Raw genomic sequence first — 17625 nt, 5'->3', positions numbered from 1 at the left:
AAAATAGTTTAACGGGGAGTATGTTCCGACTGCGTTCAATATCTTGAACAGATTTAAAATTTTGTCTAAAATATGTTGCCCTCAAAGCTCAGTTTAGCCATTTTTCCAAAGATACTATTAGATTCTGCTCAATTGCATGAATGGCAACAGCTGAGTAGTGCCAATGACTTTTTTTAATATGCAAAAGTACTCGACGAGTGCTTCAGAGATTACAAAAAAGATTTCTATTGGATTTTTGATAAATGTATAGAACCCGTTAGCGCCAAATAATCGCTATGCTATATTTGACGATAATTGTCATCATCTTACCAATAGCTGTGACATCTAGTGCTAGTGACTAAACTATGCTATATCTAGACTAGACTATATCTAGACTATAAAAACATTTGACCAGCTGTGTTTGACCACCAATAAGCAAAATTTGTTAGCTTCTAACAAAAATGTTTTTAACATTACCTGAGTACCTTTAAACTCGTAAGCCTTCTAATTAGAAACTGTAAACTTTCAAGCGAATGTTAACTTTCAGTGGAATACACAGCACTCATTTCTTTAATATCAGATAAGAGTAGAGTTCATGAAATATTTCAATCTTATTCATTGGAAGAAAACTATCTTGCTCTTAAAAACTACAAGACAGAATCTTAAAAACAACATTATTTTTTTGGTTTTTCATAGAACGCGATCTGAATTGAAAAAAATAGATCTCTTCATAGTTTCTTCAGAGGTTAAAATAGTGAACTTAGATGTCAGACCGAAAAAACCATTGGCAGCAGACGGCCGAAAGTAGCTGCCAATCAAGCTGACTTCTGTGCCGTAGAAACCATAGCCAGCAGATTGCCGGAAAATAGCCGCCGTTGACGCCCTTGATGCACATCGGGATTGAAACAGACAAAAAAAAGAAGAGAAACCGACTAAATTTTTTGTTTTTTATCAGTGTCAAAAAGTGTTCTAATTTAGCGTGCTGTTTAAGTTAGATTCTAAAACTATACATAATTCAGCTTCCAAAATGAAAGCTAATAAGCTTAATACCAATATCAGCTTGCAAACACTTATGAATTTTGATAAACTAACTCTCAAGGACTTAATGACCTGGCTTTATCGGTTTATCCCTTCTCTTTTGATTTTGCTCTTTTGACTTCAACCGTATTCACTATATTGCGTAATTCAAAGCATGAAAGAATTTAAAATCCAATCAGCTGAAACAGTTAGTGAAGTAAGTCAGAAGTCAAACGTGAATATCGTGACTTATGTAAAACGAAAAACGTGATCAAAAGGCGAAGCGAATTAGAAAAAAAAACATAGCAGGATACGTCCTGACGTGCAATTGAAGCAATTTCCGTTGACTTAACAAAAGACTAGACCTAGAAATGACTATGAGTAAATTGGGAACACCATGTCCAAAAAAATCAGATAAAAAAAATAGAAAATCAATGTTAAAATGCCGCATGTGAAACTCACTAACGAGAAAAGGAATTTTGAACAAAAAAGCTAGGCCAAAATTGAACCAAAATTGAACTATGAATGCATTGGGAAAACCATTAAGAACAAAATCCGATCCAAAAAATGAAAAAAAAATCGAAGTGAAATTGCTGCATGTGGACAAAAAATCACTAGCGAGAAGACGAATTTTTGTTCAACCACCGTTTTCTCACTCTGCTTTAAAATTAGAGTCAAAACAATTCACGCAGCAAAATCACTCATTTTTCAAAAAACAAGACCTAGAACGGAGCATGAGTGAATTGGGAAAGCTATTTCTAAAGCGAAAAATGACGTCACAAACGGAAATCAGTAGAAATTGGATGAATGAATGAACAAAAAGCAGTTTTGAAGTGGTTGTGACGTCATATGGTCGTCACAAAAAAATGGACGAAAATAAAAAAACATAGCAGGACAAGTCCTGACGTGCAATTCAAAGAATTTTCATTGACTAAACAAACAACTAGACCTAGAACGGCCTATGATTGAATTGGAAAAAACCATTTCTATAGAAATCAGATCAAAAAAATTAAAAAAAAAACAGAAAATCAATATCAAAATGCCGCATGTGAACAGAAAACCAGAAGCGAGAAAAGAAAACTTGGTTCAAACAAAAAACTAGGCCTAGAATGAACTGTGAACACATTGAGAAAACCATATAAAATAAATCCGATCCAAAAAATTGAAAAAAAAACAGTGAAAATCAAAGTGAAATTGCCTTATTTGATCGAAAAACCACTAGCCAGAAAGCGAATTATTGTTCAAACACCGCTTTCTCGCACCACTGTAAAACTAGAGCAAAAAAATTTCACGCCGCAAAACCACTACAATTGAAATTCTTCGAATTGTAAAAAAGACAGCACCACAATACAATTCAAATTTTTTGAATTGTAAAAAAAAGGAGAGCGCCTTAATAATTGCCGTTTGAGAGGCTGACAGCGTCTATTAAAAAGATATCATTACATTAGTTACATTCGTTGTTTCGAACTAAATTAAAATAAGGTTTTACGTGTATTTTAATTTTTTGAGAGGTATCGTCAAGATCTAATCACGCGAATGACAAACACTTTTCACAGAGAGAGCGACAGAAGACAAAACGCGCGTAAATACTGTTCAGAAGAGGAGCCTTATCCAGTTCATTACTTGAACAAATAGTCGGCAACTATGAATGCATTGGGAAAACCATTAAGAACAAAATCCGATCCAAAAAATGAAAAAAAAATCGAAGTGAAATTGCTGCATGTGGACAAAAAATCACTAGCGAGAAGACGAATTTTTGTTCAACCACCGTTTTCTCACTCTGCTTTAAAATTAGAGTCAAAACAATTCACGCAGCAAAATCACTCATTTCTCAAAAAACAAGACCTAGAACGGAGCATGAGTGAATTGGGAAAGCTATTTCTAAAGCGAAAAATGACGTCACAAACGGAAATCAGTAGAAATTGGATGAATGAATGAACAAAAAGCAGTTTTGAAGTGGTTGTGACGTCATATGGTCGTCACAAAAAATGGACGAAAATAAAAAAACATAGCAGGACAAGTCCTGACGTGCATTTCAAAGAATTTTCATTGACTAAACAAACAACTAGACCTAGAACGGCCTATGATTGAATTGGAAAAAACCATTTCTATAGAAATCAGATCAAATTAAAAAAAAACAGAAAATCAATATCAAAATGCCGCATGTGAACAGAAAACCAGAAGCGAGAAATGAAAACTTGGTTCAAACAAAAAACTAGGCCTAGAATGAACTGTGAACACATTGAGAAAACCATATAAAAAAATCCGATCCAAAAAATTGAAAAAAAAAACAGTGAAAATCAAAGTGAAATTGCCTTATTTGATTGAAAAACCACTAGCCAGAAAGCGAATTATTGTTCAAACACCGCTTTCTCGCACCACTGTAAAACTAGAGCAAAAAAATTTCACGCCGCAAAACCACTACAATTGAAATTCTTCGAATTGTAAAAAAGACAGCACCACAATACAATTCAAATTTTTTGAATTGTAAAAAAAAGGAGAGCGCCTTAATAATTGCCGTTTGAGAGGCTGACAGCGTCTATTAAAAAGATATCATTACATTAGTTACATTCGTTGTTTCGAACTAAATTAAAATAAGGTTTTACGTGTATTTTAATTTTTTTAGAGGTATCGTCAAGATCTAATCACGCGAATGACAAACACTTTTCACAGAGGGAGCGACAGAAGACAAAACGCGCGTAAATACTGTTCAGAAGAGGAGCCTTATCCAGTTCATTACTTGAACAAATAGTCGGCAAGGCATATGAGCTTAACTTAAAACATAAACATAGCTGGCAGATTGCCAGAAAAAAGCCGCAATAGATTCGTAGATCGGCAGTCTAAAAAACAGTAAAAAAGACAGACCAAAAAAAATTCCGTCTTTTCATTGAAAGCTGATCTGTTATATTTGGATTAAAAATCTGTATAAGTTATTGCTGCCTCTATTAGCTGATCTCAAATAACCTTCATTTAGAGTGACACACACGCATTTCACCTTATCTCTTTGAAGAATTAAAGTAAATAAAAGTCAATTTCAGAGTGAGGAAGTCATTTTTGAGAGTGAGGTAAGTCAAGTGTGACCAAAAATTTAATCACGCGCATGAACAAAAAAACTCTCTACACTAAGAGCGAAAAATGACGTCACACATGCAATTAAGTTGAAATTGCATGAACGAATGAACAAAAAGCAGATTTCAAGTGGTTGTGACGTCATATGGTCGTAACAAAAATCATGACCACGAAATAAAATACATAGCAGGACAAGTCCTGACACTCAATTCAAAGAATTTTCATTGACTAAACAGAAAACTAGACCAAGAACGGACTATGAATGGATAGTGAAAACCATTTCGAAAAAAATCCGATCCAAAAAATTGAAAAAAACTGTAAAAATCAAAGTGAACTTGCCGCATGTGAACAAAAAACCACTAGCGAGAAGGCGAATTTTTGTTCAACACCGTTCTTTCACTCTACTTTAAACAAATGAAATACCATAAATGAAACTTTAAATTTCTGACGATACACGAAAAAGATTATACACCAAATCACAAACAAGAGTTGAAACTACAAAAAATTTGACAATTTGCCGAACTCACAATCTTTGGATGCCTTTCCTGTAACCAGAGCATTTAAATTCTTTCTGATGTTCGCTGGTTTTCTGCTTTCTAAAACTATGTGCGTTCACAAATACCGTTTGGTAAAAACAGAAAACTAGATCACGTCAAAAAAACATAACCGACTAACGTCGGTCGAATTGCTCTCAAACGACCGGCGAGCGGTTGGCTTCGTCAGTAGCTAGGCAGAGTTTAATGAGGCTGGCTTTAGCATAATTGAAGGGGCGTAAGTGAGCGCAGCGGGGGGGGGGGCTGCACCGGAGGGCAGATAGGGTGGCGCATAAAAATTTAATCACGCTCAAGAACAAAAAAACTCTCTCCACTAAGAGCGAAAAATGACGTCACACATGCAATTCAGTTGAATTTGCATGAACGAATGAACAAAAAGCAGATTTGAAGTGGTTGTGACGTCATATGGTCGTAACAAAAATCATGACGAAATAAAAAACATAGCAGGACAAGTCCTGACACACAATTCAAAGAATTTTCATTGACTAAACAGAAAACTAGACCAAGAACGGACTATGAATGGATAGTGAAAACCATTTCGAAAAAAATCCGATCCAAAAAATCGAAAAAACTGTAAAAATCAAATTGAAATTGCCGCATGTGAACAAAAAACCACTAGCGAGAAGGCGAATTTTTGTTCAAACACCGTTCTTTCACTCTACTTTGAATTTAGAGCGAAAAAATTTCACGACGCAAAACCACTCGCTTCTTAGCTCGACTTCCTGTTTCGGTGTGACCAAAATAACTACTCCAATTTGACTTCAAAAATCAGGAAAATGTGTGAACAGATCTTAAAAAAAAAGACAGCGCCCCAATACAATTCAAATTCTTTGAATTGTAAAAACCAAGAGAAGGCCAATAATAGTCCCAGCTATCGCTGTGCGACTATTAAAAAATAAAACAGCAGGAATAATATCAAAGAGAAAACACTTTTAGAGAACAAGATATGTCGAAATAATCAAAAACAATGAAAAGCCCCCATTCTTCAATTGCCCTAAGGGATACAGCAAAAGGACAATACATACAACCAAAACTCGAAAAATCCGCCAATAATGCGATAAATAAGAAATATCAAAAGGAGAAATAAACTCGAGCAAAAGGTGGGGCGTCTTAATATAACGTAAGTATTATAAAGTATGCAACATGTTCAACGAAATTCAATTTAAGCATATCAGTTTACATCATTCAAGGTAATCAGAGTCCTGAGCATTCCCTTCCCAGTCCCTACACATTTCCACCTCTTTGAAGTCTGAAAAAACAAGTGCCAGAATTTAGCTAGAACCGATCTGCAGGTACCCAGACATAATAACTAAAAGTCGGAAGTTAAAAAAATTATTTTTGAACACACGTTAGGAAACAATTTTTGAAGAACAATCAAATTTTAAACAAAAGAAATACCATAAATGAAACTTTAAATTTCTGACGATACACGAAAAAGATTATACACCAAATCACAAACAAGAGTTGAAACTACAAAAAATTGACAATTTGCCGAACTCACAATCTTTGGATGCCTTTCCTGTAACCAGAGCATTTAAATTCTTTCTGATGTTCGCTGGTTTTCTGCTTTCTAAAACTATGTGCGTTCACAAATACCGTTTGATAAAAACAGAAAACTAGATCACGTCAAAAAAACATAACCGACTAACGTCGGTCGAATTGCTCTCAAACGACCGGCGAGCGGTTGGCTTCGTCAGTAGCTAGGCAGAGTTTAATGAGGCTGGCTTTAGCATAATTGAAGGGGCGTAAGTGAGCGCAGCGGGGGGGGGGGGGGGCTGCACCGGAGGGCAGATAGGGTGGCGCATAAAAATTTAATCACGCTCAAGAACAAAAAAACTCTCTCCACTAAGAGCGAAAAATGACGTCACACATGCAATTCAGTTGAATTTGCATGAACGAATGAACAAAAAGCAGATTTGAAGTGGTTGTGACGTCATATGGTCGTAACAAAAATCATGACGAAATAAAAAACATAGCAGGACAAGTCCTGACACACAATTCAAAGAATTTTCATTGACTAAACAGAAAACTAGACCAAGAACGGACTATGAATGGATAGTGAAAACCATTTCGAAAAAAATCCGATCCAAAAAATTGAAAAAAACTGTAAAAATCAAAGTGAACTTGCCGCATGTGAACAAAAAACCACTAGCGAGAAGGCGAATTTTTGTTCAAACACCGTTCTTTCACTCTACTTTGAATTTAGAGCGAAAAAATTTCACGACGCAAAACCACTCGCTTTTTAGCTCGACTTCCTGTTTCGGTGTGACCAAAATCACTACTCCAATTTGACTTCAAAAATCATGAAAATGTGTGAACAGATCCTAAAAAAAAAGACAGCGCCCCAATACAATTCAAATTCTTTGAATTGTAAAAACCAAGAGAAGGCCAATAATAGTCCCAGCTATCGCTGTGCGACTATTAAAAAATAAAACAGCAGGAATAATATCAAAGAAAAAACACTTTTAGAGAACAAGATATGTCGAAATAATCAAAAACAATGAAAAGCCCCCATTCTTCAATTGCCCTAAGGGATACAGCAAAAGGACAATACATACAACCAAAACTCGAAAAATCCGCCAATAATGCGATAAATAAGAAATATCAAAAGGAGAAATAAACTCGAGCAAAAGGTGGGGCGTCTTAATATAACGTAAGTATTATAAAGTATGCAACATGTTCAACGAAATTCAATTTAAGCATATCAGTTTACATCATTCAAGGTAATCAGAGTCCTGAGCATTCCCTTCCCAGTCCCTACACATTTCCACCTCTTTGAAGTCTGAAAAAACAAGTGCCAGAATTTAGCTAGAACCGATCTGCAGGTACCCAGACATAATAACTAAAAGTCGGAAGTTAAAAAAATTATTTTTGAACACACGTTAGGAAACAATTTTTGAAGAACAATCAAATTTTAAACAAAAGAAATACCATAAATGAAACTTTAAATTTCTGACGATACACGAAAAAGATTATACACCAAATCACAAACAAGAGTTGAAACTACAAAAAATTTGACAATTTGCCGAACTCACAATCTTTGGATGCCTTTCTTGTAACCAGAGCATTTAAATTCGTTCTGATGTTCGCTGGTTTTCTGCTTTCTAAAACTATGTGCGTTCACAAATACCGTTTGATAAAAAACAGAAAACTAGATCACGTCAAAAAAAAAAATAACCGACTAACGTCGGGCGAATTGCTCTCAAAGGACCGGCGAGCGGTTGGCTTCGTCAGTAGCTAGGCAGAGTTTAATGAGGCTGGCTTTAGCTTAATTGAAGGGACGTAAGTGAGCGCAGCGGGGGGGGGGGGGGGTGCACCGGAGGGCAGATAGGGTGGCAACAGTGGGGGGGGGGAGTCAATCTCAAAGAACCGCCCTTCGCACCATAAGTATAAGTCTCAAAAACAGATTATGAGAATCGCATACTTGAAGACTAGTGAGCTGAAAGGCTCTAAGAGCACTTAATGCAAAATGGGCGCTACCTCTTTATCCCGTTTCTGAAGACGAAAGTCAAGTGTGTCAGACGAAAAATCGACCAAGCGAAACATTGAAAAGAGAAAAACAGGATTAATATATTTCTACAAATTGCTTTTGAGGGCAATTAACAATGGTTAACTTAGTGCCTGTAAGATCATTTATGTAAAAACATTACTATAACTCATTGTTAATGAGGATCAGAGGTGATGATATTACGCCACATACCAGCAGCTGAAGTGCGGAATCAACAAAGAGAGACAGAGAGAGAGAGAGAGAGAGATAAAACGTGAACAAGGAGAAGCAAAGAAACCCTAACCGACAGAGAGAGAAACAGAGATAGGCATAAAATCCATGATGGGATTCGACTCTGCAACTTCTAGTTTTCGAGCCTTGTTAGTAAATAAATCATATACAAAAAAACTAATAAAGGCAAAATTAAAAATAAATCTTCAACTTCTCAGTAAAAAAAAATCAAAACCATTTTTTGTCTCGAAAGTTCTGTCAAGTAACCCATCTCCAAGACCTAAAAAATTGTGTAGGTCAAAAATGGTCGTTAAACTCAGAAAAGCGAAAAAAATAATGAAACATTCATGAAACAATTAATATCTCAAGAATCATTTCATTGTATCAAGAGACTATCCAGTATACCTGATTCAAGCCTGAAATAGTATTACTGGCTCAAAGATCCATACACTGGGAACAAAAATTTTCCAAAAACTTTAAATTGTATCCGAAAATTACTAACTCTGGAGTCATAGAAATTTGATCACCATCCCTTTAACTCTAGAAACTATGCAGCAGCTTATTATCAAACCTTGGAAGAGGTCCCAGGAAGAAGAAAACTCAAAACCATGAAAAAACTGCAAAAATTTCTTAAAACTGCTTAAATTCGTGATAAAAAAATCTTGAAAAACAATCCATTAGGTCTATAAACTAATGTAACTGATTATCAAACGCTAGAGGAAGTTCCGTGGCTCTTAAGGCTAGCGAAACCTTGAAAAACGGCAAACATTTTCAAAAACAAACTTGAAAAAATTGCAAGTTTTATTAAAAAATTGCAAACACTTTTGATATTAAAAAGTTAAAAAGTAATCCATGACCAACAAAAATTTGCTAGCAGCCTATTATCAAGACCTAACGGAGGTTTTCTGACCCTTGAGGCTCAACAAACCTGAATGATGAAAATAAATGTCAGAATTGAAAAAAGAGGCAAAAATTGTCAAACAAATATTCGTAATGTTAAAATCTTGCGAGACATTCCATTACATCTAGAAATTATTCAATAACCTATTTTCAAACCCTTGAGGTACTTACTTGGCTCTTGAGACTGAAAAAACCCAATCAAACGAAAAAAATTCAATAAAACTTGAGCAAGTTTTATAAAAAAAATGCCAAAACTTGTGACATTTAAAAGTTCAAAAACTATTCCATGGCCCATAAAAAACAATATGAGTAACTTATTATCAAAGCCCTTACGATGTTTTCTGGCCCCTGGGTCTGGAAAGACCTCAATAAGTAAAAATAAAGGAGAAAAAATTGGAACAAAAATTGGACGTTCTGTCAATGGCACTAAGTGGGGGGGGGGGGGGGGGTCAACAGTGAAGGGGTCTTCGTCTTCAACCTCTAAGAACCGCTCTTCACACCATAATTATAAGACTCCAAAACAGTTTGAACTGAAACAGAGCTGAAAGGCTCTATGAGCACTTAATGCCCGCTGGGCGCTACCTGTTTATCCCGTTTTTGAGGAGGAAAAGTCAAAAGCGTCAGACGAAAAATCGGTCACGCAAAAAATCGCATAAAAAAGACCAACAGGACTAATATAATTGCTACAAACTTTGTTTGAGAGCAATTAAAAACTAAATGCACTTAATACAAGAAAGTAGTCGTCCAAAGATCCAAAAGTCAGACAATCAAGAAAACCAAAATTTAACCAAAAATTAAGATATAGCCAATTTTGATCTTGAACATTATTGGCCCGTTAAGAGCATTAATATTAACTGCAAAGCTTACACAAAACTGCAGCGGCAATCAAACGTTATTTCAACAAAAAATCTAACTACAAGAAAACGATCTAAATGGACAAAAAACGCCGACTAACGTTTAGCTCTATGAACATTTCAGTTTTAAAAAAGTCAAAAAGTATTTCATTCAGTTACAAAAAATAATTCAGATGCAACTGATTCAATTTCGCCTTCATGTCAAACGCAGCCTTCCAGTGAAAAAAAACAGACAAATTCGGGAAGCATTGCTGCGCCCGGAACAACCGATCAAACCATCACAGATGTGGGAGAAAACCCAAATACACCGTTGTTGAAGTCAAAATCACATTTTTCTGGAAATAACTCTTTGCCATAATTTATTACAAAGCTTGACAGATGAACAAAAAAATTCAGATTTGACATCAAGGAAGCACGCATTTAAAAAAAATTATGAATAATTTTATTATGAATAATGAATAATATTAGCAAAATAAACCCATTGACCTAGCAGCCACAAATTTTCAATTTTAAAAACCGGAAACATATTTTCAGGTGCCGTTAAAAAATTGTCAAAATTTATAGGACAACGAAAACAGACCAACTCAAAAAAGGCCGAGAAAAAATGTTTCAAAAACTTAAATAATCACTAGTCACACTGCAACCTCAAAAGACTGAATAAGCAAATACAAAGCATGCAGCAATCTTCCAATTCAAATTGAACCAGTAAGAGTTGAAATGATCATTTCGGTTTTCAATCTGTACATATTGAGAAAAACGTACAACAGAACACAAATTTTTCAATTTTAGTATCGGATTAAAAGGAAACTTTTCGTAATAATTACCTCTAGTGGGAGAACTAGATTAAATGACATTATCGTCCAGAAAAAGTTATTATTATCAAGAAGAAGCAAAAGGAGCCACATTGTAAAACAAGCCCGGTTGATTGCAGGAAAATAGCCGTCATTGATTCCCATAACTCCTATCAAGTAGTAGTGTCATTATCAATAGAAATAGTAACTAAAACATGTAAGAACAGAGTTGAAGTAGCCGGCATCAAAAATTCGCCTTCATGGGTTTGTCCCATTTCTACTCCTGAATTCCTTTTCATGACTCCGTCCAATTTACATTGCGTTGGTGAGCAACTGCTGTTATCAAGCAATTTGTGTATAGTGAGCGAAGAAAACACTGCCCTAGAGAAGTCAAAAAGTGCAGGGTCAAGTTTCAGGCAAATGATGATCAAGATGTCCCTTCCGGTAAAGTCAAACCAAAATTCGATTCGACGAAGTAAACAAAAACGTAGGACAGGTCCTGAATTACAATCAAAGATACGGTGGAGGGGTATGGTTGAGAGGGCTTGTTAGGAAGTTCAAACCACAAGCTGGAGGATGTGAACGGGATGAGAGTTGGTGGATGTGTGTAGGGGGGGGGGGGGGGGGAATGAGGGGGTCAACTAATAAGCGATCATTAAAAAACATAAACCGACTAACGTCGGAAAAATTGCTCTCGAAGGACCGGCGGCGCAATTTATTTCAGGGGCTGTAGACTAGATAAATTGCTTTTATGCGATCCAAAACATCAGCCGACGGTAGGATTCGAACCCCGACCTCCTGGGTCCAATTCCGTCGCCTCGATGGAGGCATTAACCATTCGACTATCAGGACCACTCAAAAATTAAAAAAAGCACGAAAAAGTCACCTCAGAATTCAAAGATTATTCTAGAAGAAAAACGCAAAACGTTCAAGCGCAAAATTTGCATAAAGATAGACACGTTTACAATAATTGCTTTAATTCGAGAACATAGCCGGCAGATTGCCGGAACAGCTACGAAAGAAGAGACTTGCGTGCCATACAAAAGAGGTAAAAACAAATACAGATATAACTTGCAAAAAGTATCGCCGCTCAAAAATCTATGAAAAAAACATTCAGCGATAAACTAATAAAGCTTGTTAAAATTCATTGCACAGAATACCTTTCAGGGACCTTTATTACACATATGAGCTCCCTTGACCTTAATTTAATTCAAATGGAACTTTTAAGTGCAAAAGTCATTTTATTAAGTGAGGTAAGTCACGTATGACCAAAATCTAATCACGCAAAAACTTTTGCTAGGGAGAGAGAGAGAGAGAGAGAGAGAGAGAGAAATGACGCCACGCGCGCAAAAACCGTTAGTGAGATGAAGAAGTCATTCAGTAAATTTGACTTTTTTAGCTTTGCTGTGTGAACAAATGTAAAACGAAAAAGAGCGTCAGATGACGAAACAAAAAACCAAGGACACCGAAAAATAGCTCCACTCAGCTTACAGCTTCGCAGCTATAAAAACTGTCCTTAAAAACAACAGTTCAGGTCAGTTGCATACATAGAGACAAGTGAAGCGTACACCTATAAGAGAGATGCAGAGGCATTTAATACCCTTCCATTCGCTACGGTTTATCCTGTTCTTGAGACGAAAAGGTTCAGACAAAAAATTGGTTAAGCGAAAAATCTCATACGTTTGAGAGCAAATATAGATCAAAAACAATCACAAGAAAAAAATCTTTTGCGGACAAAATAAAACAAAAACCAACAAACGTCGGTTGAATTGATCTCTTCTGTCGATTTAATTTAGATGGACGTACTCTACAAATGTTTTATGAGTGCAAACAATCATCCCAGAGGGTTTCGAACCACGGACTACCAAGTTCACAGTCTAACATCTTAACCACTCAGCTACAATGACTTTAATTTCTTTCCGCAAACAATCGCCTTTAGCAAACTAATTCAGAACAGGGGCAATTTAGGAAACTCAAAAATGAAGAGCCAAAATGTGAAAAGTCACTCGAAGTCAAAGAATGTTCTAGAACAAAAGAACAAAAATGGCCAGGCAAAAAATTGCACAATAAAGACACGTAAGTTTACATAAATTGCTTCCAATTTCGTTCAAGAGCAACAAAAAAATAGCAATGATTCCGATTCCTTCAGCTCGACGGAGGTATTGACCACTCGGTTATCAGAGCCTTACCATCTACTCTCTAAAAAATGGTTTTGTTTGCACGACAAACGTTATTTCGGAGTGAGAACAATTGAAACCACTCATTGAAAATCAAGAAGTGCGTGAAAAAGTCACTTGAGTCAAGGATTACTCTAGAAGAAAAACGCAAAACCGTCTAGCGAAAAATTTGCATAAAAAAGATACTCACGTTTACAATAATTGCTTCTCATTCGAGATCATTTAAATATTCTCTCGCTCAGCAAAAAAATAATTCAAGCGGCAAAATTACTTGCTTTCGCTATAGGTCAAACCGCCGAATGGACACACAGTAACTCCGGTTAAAAAAGCCTCAAGAAAATGAATACTCCTTTTGGAGTCATAAAGACCAAGATAACCACGCTATAAAAAAAACATTCTGGGCAAATTGCCGGAAAATAGCCGCCATTGAAGAGAACCAATATTTAATCTAACATAATTCAAATATTGCTGTCCGAAGCGACTACTAAAACCTTAAAGAACAGAGCCGGCAGATTGCCGGAATAGCTGCGAAAGAATAGACCTGCGTGCCAAATAATAGAGATAGAAACAGATACAGATCTAAATTGGAAAAAAAATCGACGCCGCTCAAAAAACTAGGCTAAAAACATTCAGCGATAAATTAATAAAACTTGTTAAAATTCATTCCGCAGAAGCCTCTTATTAAGGACCTTTACTGCACATATGAGTTCAATTGACCTTAAACAAATTTAAATTAAACTTAAGTTTTAAAGTGCAAAAGTCATTTTATTGCGTGAGGTAAGTTACGTATGATCAAAATCTAATCACCCGAATAACCTAAAAGCTTTCGCTAAAGCGAGTGAGAAATGACGTCACAAGCACAAATGCCGTTAGTGAGAGGAAGAAGTCATTCAGAAAAATTGACTTTTTCAGCTTTGCAGTGTGAACAAATGTAAAACGAAGAAAGAGCGTCAGACGACAAAACAAAAAAACATAGCCGGAAGAAATCCGGAAGCAACTCGAAGCGTCAAAACTTCACTAACAAAACCGTAATTGCAGCGGAAGCCACTACCTTTTGTATAAAACCATTAACTCACTACCTCTCCAGGTCTGCTCTAAAACCTAAACCTATTGGTGAAGCCTAAACCACTGTAACCAAGAGAACTAAAATGCAGGAAATTTTATATTGAAAACGTTTGGTAACGTTAAAAAATCGGAAATAATTAAGGTGGTCAGAAAACTGATAGTCTGTAAAAGCTGACAAGGTTATCATTCGCCCTCAAATAATTCATGATTCTAATCTGAAAACAAACGACAATGATTCTAATCTGAAAACAAAGGTTGCGAAAGCAAACGGCAGATAATAATCTTAAAAACTAAGTTAAATCTTTTCAAAAAAGAAATCTCAAATTTAAGTGTCAGAAAACACCTATAACATCTATAATGCCATTTCTAATCACTAAAATTAAGACAAAAAACAACAACCACTTGTCCTTGTGGTACATATGCTAGACAACATGGTTTCAAACTAATTCAAAAATTAAACTGATCATAGAAGACATAAGCAGCAGAATAATCAAAGGCAAAGAATCGTTTAAATTAATACCAAGACCGGAAGAAAGTTGCAGTAAATAGTCATAAGTGGAAATTTAGGAAAAGGCTTGCTATCACACTTTCAGTCCTGCCTTATGTTGAATGAAATCAATTGCAAACCAAAGAAATGACGAAAATCTAAAAAGCTGAAATCATTCATTTTTAACAACCAGAAAAAACAATATACCGAAAATAAATGTAGGTGCCAGGCCAAGGCTAGAATGATACTAACCAGAATGTGAAGAATATTGGTACAATGTAAGCAACACCGTAACAAAGACATTTTTGATTTTTGAAAGTTAAAAATCAATTTAAAAAATTCAAGAAAAACGAATACATTTCATTGTCCAGCATTCAAGACATAGAAAGGATAACTAGTCATCCAATACAAAGATATATCCTCCTGAAGATAACAAAAAGCAGAATTCATAAATACGAAACATTGAAACATTTTGCAAAAAAATTGGTCAAAAAACTTTTAAGACTGCATTTATGAAGAAGTTTTAACTGTTTTTCAAAAACTTAACGCCAAAATGATGGATTTTTTATTGAAGCGAATTTAAAGTCCCTCATCATATTGCACAAAAACACTTTCCAGCAATTACAACCGAAATAGAAACAAAAAACTGACGAAAATCGCAAAAAAAACTATCAAAATCGGAATAGCATATGTACAATTTTATAAAACAAAATTACATCGAGGTAGAAAGAGGCCTTGAGTATATGAATTATCAAAGAGAAGTTGCCATATTAACTAATTTTTGACAAAAAGACGGTTAAAAGATCCAAAAAGAAGAAATTAATAGAAAAAAGCCACAAATTAACTAAAAAATCAAGAAATATGCACTAATTTTCCACTTGAAACGCATTTTCAGGCTCTGCAAAACACTGTGGAATCAATTTCCGAGGTTGGCATTTCAATATAGTATCGAAAAGAATTTTTTTCTACAAAAAATCAAAAGCCAAAAAAATTGGACCACTTAGACAAAAAACGGCTAAAAACGGTTATCTATATGTGCCATTCAGTCAAAAACTACTTTTCAAAGTCAAAAATTCATTCACTAAATGCAACGCATGATCAAAAAACTTTTCTCGCTTAGCGAAAATCTGTTCATCAAGGCAGCTTTTCTCACTTTCGCTTTTAGGTCAAAATGCCGCGTGAACAAATCTACTTCCTGTAAAAAAAAAGACCGAGAGAAAACCAATACTCCTCTTCGAGTCGTAAAAAACCAAGAGCACCGCAATATAGGTACGCTCAGCTTACAGCTTCGCAGCTATAATAGCAACAACCAGAACCTCAAATTCCTACCTTTCATTGCACTGGAATTGAATATTGGCCCATCTTTCCACAATCTCTTGGACAGTATCAACAGCTTCGCCCAACAGATCGTTACAAGCCGGCATTCTTGCACTCTTTGAGGAATAAGTGTCTGCCTCTTTCGCCAAAACATCCTCGAGTTTCTCAGCCAAATCTATCATCACGTCAATTTGGGGCTGGATTGCAGCCAGAGAGATGTTCAGATCCTCGCATTTTTCTCTGGTTTCAAGCAACGCACGCTCTTTGATAGGAAGGGAATCTTGCATTCTGAGAGTCTGTTCAAGTCTGGTTATGTATTGGCATGTTATTATCGTCATGTGAGAGTGCAACTGCATGAAAAGCTTCATTTTACTGAGTTGAGTTTGTGTTGTGTACCAGGTTCTGTCCCATTGGGCTGTCAATTGAGTAATCATTTGGGCTGTATTTGAGTTATCACATGGCGAAAATCGTAACGTGTTGTACTCATTTTGGATGGCAGACAAACTTGTCATTATGTCCTCAAGGTACTGGACAACCGTTGAAACGTCTTCCATACTTCCCGGGGAAATTCTCAGCGCTTCCAGAAGATGCCCTTGAGCGTTCTCAATTCGTGCCATGAAGTCATCAATGTTGGCGTCCAAAATTCTGTCAAGACTAGCAGAGCTAGTGCCAGACAACCCTTGGGAACCTGAGGGTTTCGAAGTTTGCTTGACTAGTTCCTGGTAAATTTTGTTGCAGGCTTCGACATCATTGCTCAATTGTTTCAGTTCGAAAGAGCCGAGCTGTTCAGGGACGAACTCATTGGCTGTTTCTAACAGAGCTCGAGTTTCTTCGTTCAAGCTTCTCATCATTGCTTCGCGTTCAGCTTTCTGCATATTTCGGAATAATTGAGGCGTCCAAGATTTGACAGCCGACACCTTCCGCATTATGATCAAACGTTGACTAGTCATTTGGACACGCGCACACTGTTCAGCACATAGACCCATTATGGCTTCGAATCTGTTCTCCAACCTAAAATGAAAGGAAACGGATGAAAAAGTATGTCTACCCCTTTGGACACCTAGTTAAACACCCCCCCCCCCCGTTACAAAACACCCTCTTGTAGACAATACAAACCAACTAAACAAAAACTAATTCCGAAAAATTTAGCCCAGATGAGCCTCGGACAATATCCAAAGTTCATATCCAAGGTTCATACCATCATCTAAAACCTTAGACAAATCTTATACCCCACACCAACTAACAACCATTTCGGTAATGCAGGATAAATCCCTTTGAGAATCGAGGATTGACATTATCTATAAAGAAAACATTACGACTGATATCATTCAGAGGAAAAACGAAATCACAAATCACAGCTTAATTTTGAAAACAATGGGCTAATAACAGCTCAGCTACAGTGAATTCTAATTAGACTTCAAATTGACCCCTTACATTTTTAGGTCAGACGAGTAAACAATACAAAAAGGATATAAAGGCCCTGCAATGAAAGGAAATGGACTTTAAATACCATTAAAAGACCGATAAAACAAAATATACCCGGCATATTGTTGCCGGAAAAAAAACAGCCCTTGATTCCCATAACCACGATTGGGATTGAAAGAAGAGATTAAAATTAATGAAAAAAAATGATTTTTGTAAAAAGCATTTCCACAGTTAAAAACTATTTTGATGTCAATTCGTAGTTGAACACACTC

General features: G+C 36.0%; 1 protein-coding gene across 17 annotated transcripts in view; it reads right to left on the bottom strand.

Annotated features, from left to right (window-relative positions):
- The window catches only part of LOC142352801 (uncharacterized), a 255743-nt gene that overhangs the window by 198769 nt on the left and 39349 nt on the right, over positions 1 to 17625 (bottom strand). For all 17 annotated transcript variants that reach the window (XM_075404917.1, XM_075404926.1, XM_075404919.1 and 14 more), the window contains one exon: positions 15941 to 16939. In XM_075404917.1, coding sequence (XP_075261032.1) covers positions 15941 to 16939 — 999 coding nt within the window. The remainder of the gene's footprint in view (positions 1 to 15940; positions 16940 to 17625) is intronic.

This window comes from Convolutriloba macropyga, chromosome 14 (genome assembly GCF_964194025.1).
Source record: "Convolutriloba macropyga chromosome 14, txConMacr16.3, whole genome shotgun sequence".
NCBI lineage: Eukaryota > Metazoa > Xenacoelomorpha > Acoela > Convolutidae > Convolutriloba > Convolutriloba macropyga.
Note: the sequence above shows the minus strand (reverse complement) of the source record. Positions and strands in the feature narration are given on the sequence as shown.